We start from the raw sequence: 16,954 nt of genomic DNA, 5'->3' as shown, positions 1-16,954 counted from the left end.
TTCCTTTTCTCACTCTTGTCTATGTATACCATCCCATTATAACGGTAGTGGAAAATCAGAGTTAGGTGACAGCACGTATAAACGGCTACAATTATCGTAAGATTGTATGGACAAATGCAATACAAAATGTAGGTAGGGAAAATAGGATAAGTCAAGTTAGAAAGATTTTTAAAAAAAAAGTCCTTATAAAAACAAAGAGAATCTAGGGGTCGAAGCCAAAAGCGCATGTGGTTGAGGGGGGTTGGGCGGTTAACGAATTTCCTTTTGTGATCTTATCTGCAAAAAATGAGATAAAGAGGCAAAAGGTTTTTCAGGTTATTATAATGGATTTTCCATTATTTGACTGAAAGGTGGCGCGAGCTGAACAGTTTTGTAAAACGGTCCCCTTTTGCTTGTCATTAATTATTGAACCTAGATCTTTATCCATTTTTTTACAATTTTATTTTTGAAATATATTGACATGTTTTATCCTTTATTTATCATGCATATTCAGGCCGAAATCAAATGAAAAAAATAGACAACGATTGTTTTTGGAAACGGAAGCCAGATCTATCGTAACTCGCGTCGAAGCTCATATATTAAACTGAGCATAACGAAATTAGAGATCTATATTTTAATTAGATTGTCAGAACAAAAACATACAAAATCCACTTGTTAAATTTTTAAAACCAAAACCTTCGGGATTTCATCAGGTGGTACTTGCATATTATGATTAATGTTTATATGGCGTAGAAAATACTATGGGATCCCGGAGATATACAACTGTACCATTTACAAACAATATTACCAGCATTCGAACAATACAAAGTTCACTTTGATTCTATCTTCAGTGTTCAGGTAATCACGCGCACCTGATAGCTCGAGGACACTATGCCTAGCTATAGTCAAATAAAGAATTTCCATAAATATATATAAAATCGTTGAAAACAATTCTTCCACAATCTGCAACGTATAATGTATAAGTACTGATATAAGTCTCTCGGCAAGTCAATTACAACCGGAAGTCATGCAGTTCGTCCATCATATACCAAAAATACAAAAGTTAACGTAAAAAAATCTTATAAAATGACGACTTAGTAAAATCATGGAAGTAATATTGAACTCAATATTACTTCCATGGTGAAATCAAAGGGTTTATACTCGCCACTTTTTTTTTTATCTTTTTAGGCTGGTACTATTTTGGGGAGGGGCGAATGTTTATTTAACTGTCTGCCAGATTTTAGTGAAATTTTCAACACTCACATCTGTATATTTCGTAGTGTAAAATTATTTCTATACTGTAGTTTGGAGAAATTTTCAGATTGTATAAATCAGGTTGAATTACTTCGAAAAGGTTAAAAAAAATAAAAAAGAGGCAATTCCATTTTCATATATTGATCTTTAAGCATTATGTTAAATCTTCCATTCAAAGATATACGGATATCGCGCTGTTCAAATATTGAACCTGACTGTATTTTACAAGAAGAATTGTGCTCCGTCAAAAATTAAAGTCTATTGTAGTGACATAATATTTGATTTCGACGAAAATCAATCATTTTGAATGGAATTTACCTATAGTTTACCAGGTTGTCTTCAGTTTTACATTTTCAATATAATTCAGATATGGACGAATTTATCTGACTGTGACATTGCCCGGTTGTTTCCAATTAAAAAAAATGTTTCCTTCTAGTATGGAAAATTCCATTTTGGATTGTTTTGAGTTGTTTTTCATTAATTATTAAGATTTATATAGAATGGAGACTTTGTAAGATGTGACACCACCAAATCGGGCCAAGTCAAAAAAGAACATGCGTCTATTATATGTGATGGCTTGCTTATGGTGGGGGGTTACAGAGCAGAGAAAAAGGGCCAAAAATTTAAGAATAGAAAAAAACGAGGTGCTATAATATAAAAAATATGGAATAATGGGGAAAAAAGAATAGAGAAAATTACCCCAAAAATAAAGAATGTGCACAATTGAAGATCCCTATCCAGAGCCACCTTTATTGTTGAAGACTCGGCATGTCTAGATATCAACACAGATATCATTGCTCTTGTGCCTGATGGACTCTTTTTTTAGGATAATTATGAACCATAACAATAAATTATAAGTTGCAAATATTTTTTCTGAAATTTCTATAAGTTCTTCCATATCTTCACTGAAACAAATGATTTTGGTTTTCAAAGGTGTACACAATCAACAATGCAAATCATTAAAACTTTTTAAAATTGCTTTGCACCAGCAATTTGACGTTTTGCATACTTCATCTGAAAATTTTCCATGTGTAAAAACTTTTTTCAACTTTATTATGATTGCAATGACAAAACTGATGGTATATAAATATTATATTTAGTCCTTCCTGTAGCTCGGTAAATGCGATGAACATTTTCAACTCTCAGTGACTCCTCGACGTAGACGCAGTCATGGTAAGTCTCCGTCATCGACATTATACATCGATCACCTACTCTCCATGATGTCTCTATTAATGACCTATCATTTATACAAAAGCAATTGTGTATTCATCACATTCGTTCGCATGAAGCTTTATCCACTACTCCTTTCAAAACTTCGTCTTCTGTACAACTTATGTTTGGAAACCACTGTTTCAGACAGGTGTTGCAGAACTTCAATATTGACGGCTTCAAGTCTAAACCTCTTGCATGAGTTCACCTGTGCTAGTTCCCCCATTTGTGAACTTTCCATTTCTATGTAGCAACATTGCACCAGCTCCTGCATATGGAGAGTATATATCTCCCAGTTGATTCTATATGTTAGGGCTTGCGTTTCCTATCATGATTTCCTTGATAGAGGTTTCAAGAGCACTGCTCAAAAGGAAGCTATTAAACCAAGAGTTCCAAGTGCATGGTTAATTTGAAATCATCCTTTTGAAAATTTTAAAGTTATCACTGGGCTTGTACTTACGTGAGCAACACTACGGATGCCACATGTGGAACAGGATCTGTTTAACCTTCCGGAGCACTAGAGATCATGTAAAGCAAAGTATTGTCCTATAAAATATTGTCCCTCAAGACAATATTTCATGATTATGTATCATGACATTGTATCCTCATCTATGAAAAAATGTCCAGAGAAGGACAAATTTCATATGTTTAAGGGAGGTTATCCAGCGTTACATTTTTTTATATTAAAACAATATTTCATGGATGGAATGTCATGAAATATTGTCTTATAAATAGGGAGGTTTAATATAAAAATTAATAACTTGGACAATGACATTATCAAAGTGTTTTATTTTATTGATAATAACAAACCTATATTATAAGTGATTGTCAGTACTTTAATTTTTACTTATATTTAAACAGTATAATATGGTACACTTAACATATTTATCTTTAATCATTAATGAATGCAAATTTGGAATTAGCTTATGATAAAATATATGTTTGTTTACTAAAGTTAAATATTTATTTCTTATCAATTATGAATATACATAAAATGGGCATGATTCATGCTTGCGTACCATAGAGAAGAATTATTTGATGCAGCGTTTCACTGTTATACACAAACTGACTTTTCAAGCACAATATTCCAAAGATTTCAGAAACACACTCACAATTTCATGGCGTGTGGATTCCCCAGGGAAGAATAGCTTGATTAGGCAATATTGCCATGGGCAGTAATTCACTGTGAAATATTGTCATGGACTGAAATTCACAGTGAAATATTGTCATGGGCAGAAATTAACAGTGAAATATTGTTCCGGACAATATTTCATGGTGGACATAATTTTATGTTTCGATCAACCCCTTCGGTCTTTGGTGGGGTTCGTGTTGCCCAGTCTTAGGTTTCTATGTTGTGTTTTGTACAAATACAAATATTTTTATTGGCACAAACTCAATAACAATAAATGGTTAAGACCTATTACATACATATAATTATATTAATTGACATGGTAGAATGAAAAGTTATAAGATAACATATCATGATAGAATGAAAAGTTACATATTGATGTTTCATATTAGTTCACTATTTCTTATATTTAGACACTCTGATATGAAAGAGGAAGACAGTCTAAGTAATAATGCTGAGCTATTGTTAATCAATAGAGATATTTTTTTCATAAGTGGTAATGTTACGCTGTATTTTAAATATAACATTTATTTTATTTTCTAATATTTCTCGTTTTGAGGTAAATCTATTGCATTGTAATAAGAAATGTTATTCATCCTCAATTTCCCATATTTTTACAGACAGGACAGTATCTTTCCTCTCTAGGAATGTTAAGATGTCTTCCCCTTTCAATCACTTAAAGAATGTGCACTTATGCATATTTTGCATATTGCTGCTCTATCATTGACATTGTTTAGTGAATCAACATATGATGGTCTCTGACCCATTTCGTAGACTTGACGAAAGAAACTGGGTTTAGAAGATTCCTGTATGTTTGCATTTTGATTTTGCAAGGACTGATCATAACTGAGTACTTGTATACTATTCATGCTATTATAGTTGTTTGTCTTTTGGTCTTTTCCTTTTTTGTCATGGCGTGACAATCATGTCACTTTATTTTCGACTGATGAGTTTAAATGTTCCTTTGTTTTCTTTTTTAAACCTGTCAATATTTATTATTAACATAATGGTTAAACCGAATCATGATTCCAATCTTCAGTTGTTATATTCCGCTGGGGTGCAGGTCGTTTCGTACTGAACGTGGTCGTTTTGTACACAGTCAGTGGCGGATTCAGGGGAGGGGGGTCCGGAACCCCCCCCCCCCCCCCCCCTTTTTTTTGACGATCAATGAATTTGAATGGGGACATATACTTGGAATTTAGATTATAACAGAATATCATGGCATCCTGGCCCAGCCTTTTCGCATCACTGTAAGCCATGAGCCAGGATCCCAGGCTAGGAAAGGAAACCTGCACAATTTCCGGCATAGGTGGCGCGATAACGCTATACTGACGACTTCCGTCTTGAATATTTTTGCCTGGCGTCTTACATTAATCTAAATTAATCGACGTCTAAATTATTTTATTATAATGATAACTACCAGTTTTTAATCGTACAACAACAAATCATCAAAATGACACAGGTATTTCTGGTTTTGCATATTTCAATAACTTCTAACACACTTTAAAAATTTACTACCGGCATGATTTTTTTGTTATGGCGGCTAATTTGTTTTCATCGTGAATTCTTGTTAAGTAGTGACAGTCCCTTTAAAGACATGTATTACAGCAAGGCAGTTAAACATATATTGAAATGTTATTCATGTCGTATAAAGTGTATGCCTATTGTTTTTCTTTTATATATATATCCAAGACGATAGACTTGAGACTAAACCACAGTACAGACGCTTGAGCGCATGGAACCCCCATTTTGTGTTGGATATTTTCGCTGAAGTTGTTTCATCATTTCCTTTTAAATGTTCTTGATCAAGATTAACTCTGTTGTAGAAAATCGTTTTCTTTAACATTGCAAACCACTTGAATTTGCAAGCAGTAATTTGTCAATTTAGGAAATTTGAACAACATCGGTAGCGTGCTCACCTCAACTTCTTGCTCAAGATGTGCGAGAAGACTTAGATATACGGGGTTTTTGGCTTTTCATCTTAGCATTTCAGCATTTATGAATTTAGACGCTAGAGCAAAAACCGATTTATTCAGTGGCCAAATATGTGTTCGCTCTCTGTAGGGTCTTCCTGGGGCCTATCCAAAAGAAACAATTAGTATTGCAGACTCGCTATAATGTATCAGCAATATTCATGCATATTTCAGACTACTAAGATGTCATCTACTTATCGATTGAACCAATGTTAATTTAACATGGTAAAAAAGACAGACAACCAAATGTAATTGTATAGTGACAGTTTTTTTCTAGGGCAGGGTTTGAAATTAGTGGTCGCCCACTCGCCATATGCAAGTGCTTTTTGATGTGGGCTCATAATTATGTAATCTCGTTAGCCCACATGGAGAATGCGCTTGAAAATTATTATTTTTAAAATCCCTTGATTCTTATGATCGGGAGTGTAGTTCATAGAAACTTGTATGTTTACATACATATGTAACTGGAATATGCTCAAATGAACAATAATCTGCTGAAAACCAGCTTAAAACAGTTATGTTTTTCTGAAGCCTGGGATCCTAACTCGCTTTTCGTCTGACGCAAAGCTGAAGTTTGACCTGGAAAGGTTGGTTCCCTTCGTAAAATATTCAGTATGCCTTCGGAATATACAAATACACCGGGGGTACCAGTCTCAAGCCAGGATCACCTAATCAAAAGCTTCGTTTTCACAACTTGGATTTCATTAACGCATGTGTGTCAAACTCTTATGGCTGTTTTGCTTTGTTGGAATGTTATAGTTTCAAACTTCGTTGTAGAAATGTTTTGGTCTGATACATGACCACTGAGGTTATATTCGTCTCAGATGTATGGTAATATTCCTTTCCAATTGCTTGTAAAACACTGTTTCTTTTTGTAAATTTTCCTTGTCTGCCATTGAAATTAATACAAATCAAGGATCAGATACATTTTTGTACGTACCAACTATGAATGAAATCCTTTATATTATTATGAATGACACAGCTGACAAGAATAATGATAAAAAAAGTGAAAAATACACATTCCACACCCTTAAAGAGACATCTGGTTGGATCCCCTTAATTAAATGTATTATATTTCAATGCAAATGCATTGTTTCAATTTATTGATTTTAGTTGCTTAAATTTGTAAAATTTAAATATCTTTTAATTCAATTCAAATCAAATCTTCATTGTCATTACTATACACTACATTTCAGGGGTCGACTTAAGCACTGGCCCGCTGGCCCAAGGCCAGTAGAATTTCGATAGAGCCAGTGGAACATAAAGACTACTGGCCCCATTGGCCATTACATTTGACTATATTTTCACTTAGATAGTATTATTAGGGCAAATTTTATTTGAGTTGGGCCAGTAAATTGACGCTCTAACTGGCCCTATTGGCCATACTTTTAAATTTTGTTAAGTCGACCTCTGCATTTCATAGCATGTGACACAACATAGCAAAATGAAAACAAACCATATCAACAAGATCATTTTTATGCATAATGAAAGTTAATATTTCAAGTCCCCGGTCCTCAGTTCTATAGACTTTTATAAAGGAAACTTAGGTGTTAACACTTCTATTGAGAATCATAATTTCCATTAATTTTGTGGGCTATTAAGATTTACTTTGGGTCCCAAAATCTATTTTACTAGGGATCCACATGACTCCTTGAAAAATAAATAAAGTTCAAACCCTGCTAGGTCTGTTTAAATGATTATGACGTCTTGAATGGCTACTTTATTTTTTTTTGCTGTGAGGCCTTCCTACGACATAACGCTGATGGCGTTTTTCTCCATTGATTGAGTGAGAATTTCTCAAATTTGCCATGAAATCTTCACTGACGGCTTGAAATATTTGCATATATACAAATTATACAAAAACTTTTGTGTGCTTGTTGGTGCAAAGTATTTCCTCAAAAGTAATGATTAGATAAGTAACAATTCCATCCGAGATATTGATGACCTATTTCTTTTTTAAAGTGTTTTCCCAGATTTCCTAAGATCCTTCACTTTGGCAGAGAATAAAATAATTTTCAAACTGAACTTTGTAAAATTTGACTGACCTGAATTTCCAGAATGATCGATTTGTATTATGTGGAAATTAAGTTATTTCTTCATTACAAAAAGAAAACGAAATTAGAAATCTTACTTCATGTCATAATGTGTATTATTTATTTACATGTTAGATATGCAACAGTAATGGTATATATATAGGCCTTGAAGCTATTAAGGTTGTCAAGTTAAATGTCACCCTGACCATTTCAAAATCTGCAGGAAACACTACATCAAAAATAACGCATTGGTATAGATTTCTCTAGAACAGGATAAAGCTATATATCTGAAAATAACTTTCTATTAAACAAATTTTGGTTGCAAAATTGGTGTTAATAAGTAAAATGGATTTATTTTGATAATTCCTGTCAGAAAAGGAGACCATCATGATCTTTAGACACCTTTGTTCCTGTCTTCCAAGAATCATTCAGCAGAGAATTTAGTACTCCTCAGAGATCAGCACCGAAACAGTTAGATAATGGTTCAGTAGCATGTGCTAAGGGGTGTTTCAGTGGATTAATTCCATGTACGGGTATAAATTTTATAGTCTTGCAACAATACTCGTATTATGTTTTCAATGATTGTCATTATTCGTCATAACATAATTATATGGTTGTTTTTCTTTGTAGACTGTAGGAAGGAGTTCTAAGATGTTGCAGCATGTCAACTACAGGATGCGATGCACACTGCAGGATAGCCGTACATTTATAGGAACCTTCAAAGCTTTTGACAAGCACATGAACTTAATTTTGGGAGACTGTGATGAGTTCCGTAAAATCAAGCCAAAGAGTTCTAAAGGAAGCGATAAAGAAGAGAAAAGAGTTTTAGGCTTGGTATTGTTACGTGGAGAACATCTAGTTTCCATGACCGTTGAAGGGCCCCCTCCTGCAGAGGTAAAATACAAATTTATATATTACTGTAGCACAAATTTAAAATATGAGTAAAAGGAGAAGTTGGGGTATACACCAATGAGACACAAAAAACTAGAAGACATGTATACAAATCTGCAAGATGTCAACTTGGCGAATACATTTTATAAAAGTTCTGTGCATTACGATTCAAATTGTACAAATGTAGTTGCCTGAGTGGTCTAACAAATCATTGAAAAGTTTCTATGAAGAATGGTTAAATTTTCCTCGGAAAATGAAAGTGACCTCCCTCAATTCCTCTTACCTGATGCATTAAATTCAAATATAAAGTCGTATTTAATCTATTTTGAATCTAATGGCGCATGTGCTGCTTACAAAATTGGTGAAGGCAGTCATAATTCATGAGTTTTTATCAGTCAGATCTGAAATAGTATGCATTCCATTGAATGATAGTTCAGAAAGGATCCAATGAGAAACATATAGAAATAAGAAGATGTGATATGAATGCCAATGAGACAACTCTCCATCCAAGTCACAATGTGTAAAAAGTAAACAATTATAGGTCAAAGTACGGCCTTCAACATGGAGCCTTGGCTCACACCGAACAGCAAGCTATAAAGGGCCCCAAAATGACAAATGTAAAACAATTCAAACAGGAAAACCAATGGTCTAATCTATATAAAAAACGAGAAACGAAAAACACTGAAGAACCACATCAACAAACGACAACCACTGGAACAGGTTCCTGACTTAAGACAGGTGCAAACAAATGCAGTGGGTTTAAACGTTTTAACAGGTGCCAACCTTCACCCTAACCTGAAATAGTAGTGTAACATAACAACATAGAAAGACACACTATAAAATATCAATTGAAATGCATACATATTCATGTATGTAAATACACTGTACAGAGTATTGTAAATTAATGTAGGTCAGCATTTTATGTGACAAACTCACTCACAAAGCATTTTGGTCTGATTCCAGTACTAGTATTAGTATAATGTAGGTACTTTACAATTTTACTGGACAAACTCGCAATGTTTTATTGTTTTTTGATCAATTCTGTCTTTTATTTTGATGAAACAAGTTAGGAATTACAACAGTACTGCTATGTTTTTAAGTTTTTAAAGGAATCAATAATAAAGAAAAATGTAGGATAAATCAGATAACCATTAACACATTCTCTTTTTGTCTATAACATAAAAAAAAGAGAAATATTTATACAAATAGCCATAGGTGCTTTGAATTGGTAATGCTATGTACATGTGCAAATTCTTTTAAGACATGTCACAAGAGAGTGTAATTGAAAAAAGTTATATAATAGTTACTCTAAATGTAAAATGTATGTATAGATGTTTTCTACAGTGATAGTCATCTATGTACATTCTAAGCAATCAGCTTACTTGGAAATCTTGTCTAAATTGCAAGGTTTTATTTTTTATTCTATTTACAGGAGGGTATTGCAAGAGTTCCTTTATCTGGAGCCGGCCCTGGTCAAGGTATGGGAAGAGCAGCTGGACGTGGCCTTGGTCCAGGTGGTGGAGGTGGACCAGGATTGCAGGGTCCAGCTCGAGGGGTTGGTGGTCCATCCTATCAGAGTATGCAGCCAGGTGGACGTGGAGGTAAATGATTGCTTACAAGGGTGTATAAATAGAGTGAATGATGGATACTAGGCACATGTAATTAAGCTTTCATGCCCCAAAAAATCATGGTTGATATGTTCTTTATTGAATTATCTTGTTTGGTTCATTAATGATCCATATTTTCTATCGTAACCATTTAAGTTGATGAACCTTTTACATGCCCCTGACAAAAAAATAAATAAAATAAAATGGAACCCAAAAAAACCTTGACAGAACAAACTTCTACCACACTTGGGGCAAGGGTAAATTTATGATCCATCTGTCTGCCATGATATGAGCTGGGTTGAAACACAAACAGTTGCATTTTATCTAATTATACTGCCTTTGTGACCAAAGTGCTGAAATGGTTCTATGGTGATGTTTCCCTTTCAGAAGTATGATACCCCTGGCATGATAATTTCATATATTTATTTTTCCAGAATTGTGCATAAAAAACTAGATGAATAAATAGGGACTTCTTGGAGTTTCTTCATATTCTATGTTATTTGTAGACATTTTGTTAAGCATTAATTCTTAATAATTTTTCACTTGCTGTCTTTCAGGACCTCCTCGAGGACCCCCTGGGGGTGGATACAGAGGTGGTGGTGGAGGTGGAATGAGAGGAGGATACAGAGGTAATCATTGTCATTACAATACATATTGACAAGTCCATTATTTGTTTCTATACTTGCCATATCAAAATTGCTTTGACTTGAGACTTAGTGTTGCTCTCCACCTATTGCAGTTCATTCCAATTTCTGACCAAAATTCTATTGTTTTATCAAACCCAGCTGTTCAACTGGTCAGAAATTTAAACCAACTGTTTTAGAAAACCACAGTCAAGTCATCAAAGTGCAAGGTGATAAAATAAAGCATACTTTCAATCCTATAAGACTTGAATTCCATTTCATTGCTATTAGGAAAATGTCTAAACACATCATTTATATTGTAGAGTCATTCGAAAAGTTATAGGTCTTAATTTATTAATACCTATAAAAAAAATCTCCAAATTTAAGTTTTTATGTCCCTGCCGTAGTGGAGGCGTATTAAGTTTTATCCTTGTCCGTCCGTACTTTGTGTTCTCTAACTTAAGTTTGCCTCAACCAAATTTTATGAAACTTATACACAATGCTTATTTTCACAAAACACAGATCAAGTTAGAATTTTGGTGGCGTCACTTTAACCGTTTTAGAGTTATGCCCCTTTACAAATGGAAAAATTGCTGAATTTTTCGTTTCCGTTCTCTAACTCAAGTTTGCCTCAACCAAATGTTATGAAACTTATAAACAATGCTAATTACCACAAAATACAGATCAAGTTTGAATTTTGGTGGTGTCACTTTTACTGTTCTACAGTTGTGTCCCTTTACAAATGGAAAAATTGCTGAATTTTTCGTTTCCGTTCTCTAACTCAAGTTTGCCTCAACCAAATGTTATGAAACTTATACACAAAACTCAGATCAAGTACAAATTTGGGTATTGTCACTTTTACCGTTCTTCAATTATGTCCCTTTATAACTTTATAAGATATTTTTTAATAGTGTTTTTCTATGCATGCCCCAAAGATTTAATAAATACTTGGTGAAATATACATTTAAGCTCAAATATGTTGTCGTTAAGTTTTTTAAAGGGAGATCAGATCAATATTTTAAAAGGTCGACGATTTTATATTATCTCCCATGGAAACATATATATTTAACTGAATATAACATGTTTTAATTAAAACTGAATTCTCATTCATATGAGTACAGAAGACTTTCTAAAAGAAAAATTGTATGAAAGCTTAGTTTCGACATTTTACAATATGGGAAAATGCTAGATCTATTTTGTTGGTCCTGTAAATGCAGTAAAATTTCCTCTTTTCAGAATTGAATTTTAATGGGGTTATCTTGTGTGATTGAAATATGTTGACCTATATAAACAAATTGGTGTATATGCTGTCATGACTTGTGACATGTAGTGGCTGTACTCTCTGTTAGACCTGTTAGACTATTGGAATAACATGACAAAACAATGACCACTTTTATGATCTGTTCTGTAGTGGCAACTCTGAAGTATATATAAATTGGCTGTTAATTTGTTTGTTGATAGACTTCTTAAATTTAAAAGTGCAAACTACTGGGATATTGTTTAATTCATTTAGCATATACATTGATATATATATGTATTCCATAAATAATTGATAGACTTCTTAAATTTAAAAGTGAAAACTACTAGGATATTGTTGAATTCATTAGGCATATACATTGATATATATATACATTTACCATAAATAATTTTATCTACTGATGCTAAAGCAGCACATGTTGATTTCATTTTGTTTATCTTTGTGATTGTAGGAGGTCCCAGATATTAAAAGAAAAGAACACAATCCATGTATGAGAGAAGAGAGAATGTATCAGGACTATCATTTTAAAGACTATTTGTGGACCATTTATAAATCATGTTTTTACTTTTACATGTTTTATGTCAGAGAAATCATCTCATTTCATTTCATGTTGTACATAGTAAAGAAATTACTTCTAAATGTTTGTTTACAAAAGTTTGCCCTTCACCTTTTGTATGGCTAAAGGTCAGTGTCAAATTGTTGGATACCTTTCATATTTTGTCTAATGTGTAGTTGTTCTGACATGTCCCTGTTGTGTTTGGTTGTTTTTTATCTTTTTAAAGCTTTTAGTTTGAGTTTAAGTAATTTTGGTAATACTTAGTCGGATGTTAAGTGGTAGATTTACATTCCATTAAATCTATTGCCATGGGGATATTTTAGCTCTGACAGTGTAACAATCTTGTAAATGTTGGCTTATTAGAACGTTGTATAATTTACACGATTGTTGAATATATTGACTCTTTTTTTTGTAATCTAATTTCAAAATCTTCAAAGCTATAAAGCATATACAGAAACTTGGATTAGCTAATATGATCACCAGATCTACAAATAAGTTAATATGAATGAAATTGTCAATGACTCTTTACAGGATTTGTTGCTCCAAACTCACAATTTTCACAATTTTTTTCACAATGTGAGCTATTGCTATTGCTTGACGTCTGTCTTAAACTTTTTCAAAGATCTTCAATTTCAAAACTTGGGATGAAAGATCCTTATGGTATCTAGTATAAAGTTTGTGTTTTTAGCTCACCTGGCCCTCATCACTTGGCATCCGTCTTCATCTTCTGTTGGCCACAATCATCATTGTGGTATCTATTTTAACAAATATGTCTGATGACCAAGATGGCTGGCATGGCTAAAAATAGAACAGTGGTAAAATGCAAGATTTGTCCATTTTTAAAACCACTATAAATAGAGAAAACTGACTGGCAAAAATGTTGAGCTCTACCTATTGTGCGTTTATGTGAAAACTGTTGGCCAACTTCTTATAGGAGTTATTGCCCTAAAATGACAAATTTTACAATTTTTTATGCCCACGCCATAGCTGAGGGGGCATTAAGTTTTACCCTTGTCTGTCTGTACGTCCCATAATTGGTTTCCTTCTCTAACTTTAGTTTGCCTCAACCAAATGTTATGAAACTTGTACACAATGCTTGTTACCACAAAACACAGATCAAGTACAAATTTTGGTGGTGTCACTTTTACAGTTCTAGAGTTATGCCCCTTTACAAATGGAAAAATTGCTGAATTTTTCGTTTCCGTTCTCAAACTTTAGTTTGCCTCAACCAAATGTTATTAAACTTGTATGCAAGCAGGGGCATCATCTGTGTCCCATGGATACATTCCCCATTTACTTTTGACTTTTAGCTCTTCCTATTGTGCGTTTATGTCAAAACTGTTGGCTGACTTCTTATAGTTGTTGCCCTAAAATGACAATATTTTTTATTTTTGCCTTTTATCTTGAAAATCATAAACAGATAGAAACTTTAAATAGCAAAAATGATCAACAAGATCTTCAAATAAGTCAACAGGGCCGAAATTGTCAGACGAATCCTTATTAGAGTTATTGCCCTTTAATGATGATTTTTGTCGAGCCTTCGACTTCTGTCGCAGAAAGCTCGACAAAGGGATAGTGATGCGGCGGCGTTAACTACTTAAAAGCTTTATATTTTAGAAGATGGAAGACCTGGATGCTTCATAATTTGTATATAGATGCCTTTTGTTATGAAGTTTCCGTCTGCCATATGTCTATTGTCATTGACCTCAATTTCAAGGTTCAGCGACTACTTGAAAAAAAAGTAAGATTTTTTGTAATGCTTATTTCTCTCTTATTATGAGTAATAGGATAACTATATTTAGTATGTGCGTACCTTGCAAGGTCCTCGTATCTGTCAGACAGTTTTCATCTGACCTCGACCTCATTTCATGGGTCAGTGAACAAGGTTTAGTTTTCGTGGTCGTCCATATATCAGATACTATAAGCAATAGGTCTACTATATTTGGTGTATGGAAATATTTTAGGATGTTCATGTCAGTCTGGCAGGTTTTCTATAACCATGACCTCATTTTCAAGATTCATTGCTCAGTGTTAAGTTTTTGTGTTTTGGTCTTTTTCTTAACTATAAGCAATGGGTCAACTATAGTTGGTGTATGGAATGATTGGAAGGTGTATATGTCTGTCTGGCATGTATCATCTGACCTTGACCTCATTTTCATGGTTAAGTTTGTTTCTTGGATACTATAGGCAATAGGTCAACTATATTTAATGCATAGATTGATTCTAAGGTGTACATGTCTGTCTGGCATGGTTCATTGGTCAATGTTAAATTTTCCTGGTTAAGTTTGTTTCTTAGAAACTATAAGCAATAGGTGAACTATATTTTGTGTATGGAATGATTGTAAGGTGTACATGTATTTCCGGTTTGGTTTATCTGACCTTGGCCTCATTTTTCTTGGATCATGTTATAAAAGTAAGTTTATGTGATACTTGTAGTAAAGCTTCATATTTATGACTCAACATAAAATCAATGATCAGTAAAGCAGGCGAGACATTTCAGCATGTGCACTCTTGTTACAAATTTTTCCCGGTTTTGCCAATTATCTTGAAAACTAAAAGATAGATAGACACTTTGTGTAGCAAAAATGATCAGCAAGACGAGAACTACAATAAGTCAACACGGTCAAAATCATTAGTCGATTCATTATTTGAGTTTCTTATAAAAATAAAATGTGGTATCATTTCCAATGAGACAACACTCCAACAGAGCCCAAATGACATAAAAGTTAACAGCTATAGGTCACCGCACGGTCTTCAGCTATGAGCAAAACCCACACTGCGTAGTCGGCTATTGGAGTTCTTGCTCTTTATTGGCGATTTTTACCATTTTTTTCACGATTTTGACTATTATCTTGAAAACTATAAAAGATAGATAGAAACTTTAAATGACAAAGATGATAGTAGATTCTAAATAGGAGGGAGTGTCCTTAAATGACGAATTTTTTATACCCTCTTGTGTTGTGGGCAAAAAATAAAGAAATTGTAAATTGAAAAAATGATTAGCAATACAAGATAAATAGAAAGCGATTTTTGTCATGAAACTTATTCTAGTCTACTGTTGATACAAAATAGGCCTAGGTTAGAGCTCTTTAGAGCCTCTATGTTTTAATTCCTGTCCGTCAACAAACATGGCCACCATTGCTATAATTAGAACATAAGGGTCAACTGTATTAAATGTCATATCTTGAAAACTATAATACTTGTAGATAGAGAAAACCTTGCAGGGCGGGCTAAAATGCTTAGAATGTCGAGATCTACCTACTTCCTGTCCAAAAATATCAGATGACTTCTAAAAGGGTGTTTCTAAAAGAAGGAATGGCTACAATTTAAACATAAATTTGAAATACGATTCTTTTTGTTTCAAGTATTGATATAAGCGGAATTTTGAAATAATATTTCGTTATAAGTAGTCAGTTTGGCCCAAACTTGTCCAAATAATCACAAAAACTTAGCTTGATGTATTGCAAGTCAATAATTTAACCCATTAGCTAAAGATAGGTCACAGTATGCATGTATTAGGCGTGTTCAGCTATTAAAAGGAAGAGAATGTCAACATTGACAGTGGAACACAAGTGAACCATTTTGTTGACTGATTCGATCCACAAAAAATCATTCTTATGCAGGTAAAACGATGAGTAACATATTTTTAAACGACCGAAACATTTTTGCGGCCGTATTAATGATATGGCGATGTCGTGGTTGTCCGAAGACATTTGGTTTCCAGACAATAACTTGTGTATAAGTTTATTGATCTCTATGAAATTTTACCATATGGTTCCATACCTCAAAAGGAAGGTTGGGATCGGGCAAAAAAACAAGGATTTTGGTTTCCGAACAATAACTTTAGTATAAGTCTATGAATCTCTATGAAATAGTACCACAAGGTTCCATACCAAATGGAAGATTTTATTTGATTTTGGGAGAACTAGGGGCCAAAAAATTACTTTTCTAATACTTTGTATAAATTGCTTATTTCTTGACCAATTTCAATGGGGTTTAATTCAAAGTCTTGATTTTTTTTGGTTTCTTTATTATGCTGAATCTAACCGTGTATTTGGATTTGGACCCCGTTTTTAAATTGGTCCACAATAAGGTCCAAAATTAAACTTTGTTTGATTGCAACAAAAATAGAATTCTTGGGGTTCTTTGATATGTTGATTCTAAACATGTGTTTAGGTTTTTGATTTTGGGCCCTGTTGTAAAATTGGTTCACAGGGTCCAAAATTAAACTTATTTTGATATTAACAAAAACGAATTCTTGGGGTTCTTTGATATGTTGATTCTAAACATGGGTTTAGATTTTCGATTTTCGGCCCAGTTTTCAAGTTGGTCCAATTCGGGGGGTCCAAAATTAAACTTTAAAATTAAAAATAAATAATATATGGGGTTCTTTGATATGCTGAATCTTACCACGTATTTAAATTTTGGATATTGGCCCCCGT

The 16,954-nt window shown here is 33.5% G+C and overlaps 2 protein-coding genes across 2 annotated transcripts in view; one reads left to right on the top strand and one right to left on the bottom strand.

Annotated features, from left to right (window-relative positions):
• Positions 1-16,954, bottom strand: part of LOC127701048 (A disintegrin and metalloproteinase with thrombospondin motifs 18-like) — a 523,205-nt gene that overhangs the window by 328,042 nt on the left and 178,209 nt on the right. The gene's annotated exons all lie outside the window — the stretch shown is intronic.
• LOC127701097 (small nuclear ribonucleoprotein-associated protein B-like) lies at positions 4,864-12,595 on the top strand. Its single transcript, XM_052204905.1, has 5 exons — positions 4,864-5,033; positions 8,208-8,471; positions 9,901-10,069; positions 10,633-10,704; positions 12,408-12,595. The coding sequence occupies exons 1-5, from the start codon at positions 5,025-5,027 to the stop codon at positions 12,422-12,424; spliced, it is 531 nt and encodes a 176-aa protein (XP_052060865.1). The 5' UTR covers positions 4,864-5,024; the 3' UTR covers positions 12,425-12,595.

This window comes from Mytilus californianus, unplaced genomic scaffold, assembly GCF_021869535.1.
Source record: "Mytilus californianus isolate M0D057914Y unplaced genomic scaffold, xbMytCali1.0.p SCAF_5, whole genome shotgun sequence".
NCBI classification, from domain to species: Eukaryota; Metazoa; Mollusca; class Bivalvia; order Mytilida; family Mytilidae; genus Mytilus; species Mytilus californianus.
This window is presented reverse-complemented; position numbering and strand designations above follow the sequence as displayed.

Excerpts from the sequence above, each read along its gene's own strand:
- LOC127701097 (XM_052204905.1), top strand. Across the intron at positions 8,472-9,900 it reads AAGGGCCCCCTCCTGCAGAG|GAGGGTATTGCAAGAGTTCC; the intron begins GTAAAATACAAA and ends TTCTATTTACAG. Across the intron at positions 10,070-10,632 it reads GCAGCCAGGTGGACGTGGAG|GACCTCCTCGAGGACCCCCT; the intron begins GTAAATGATTGC and ends GCTGTCTTTCAG.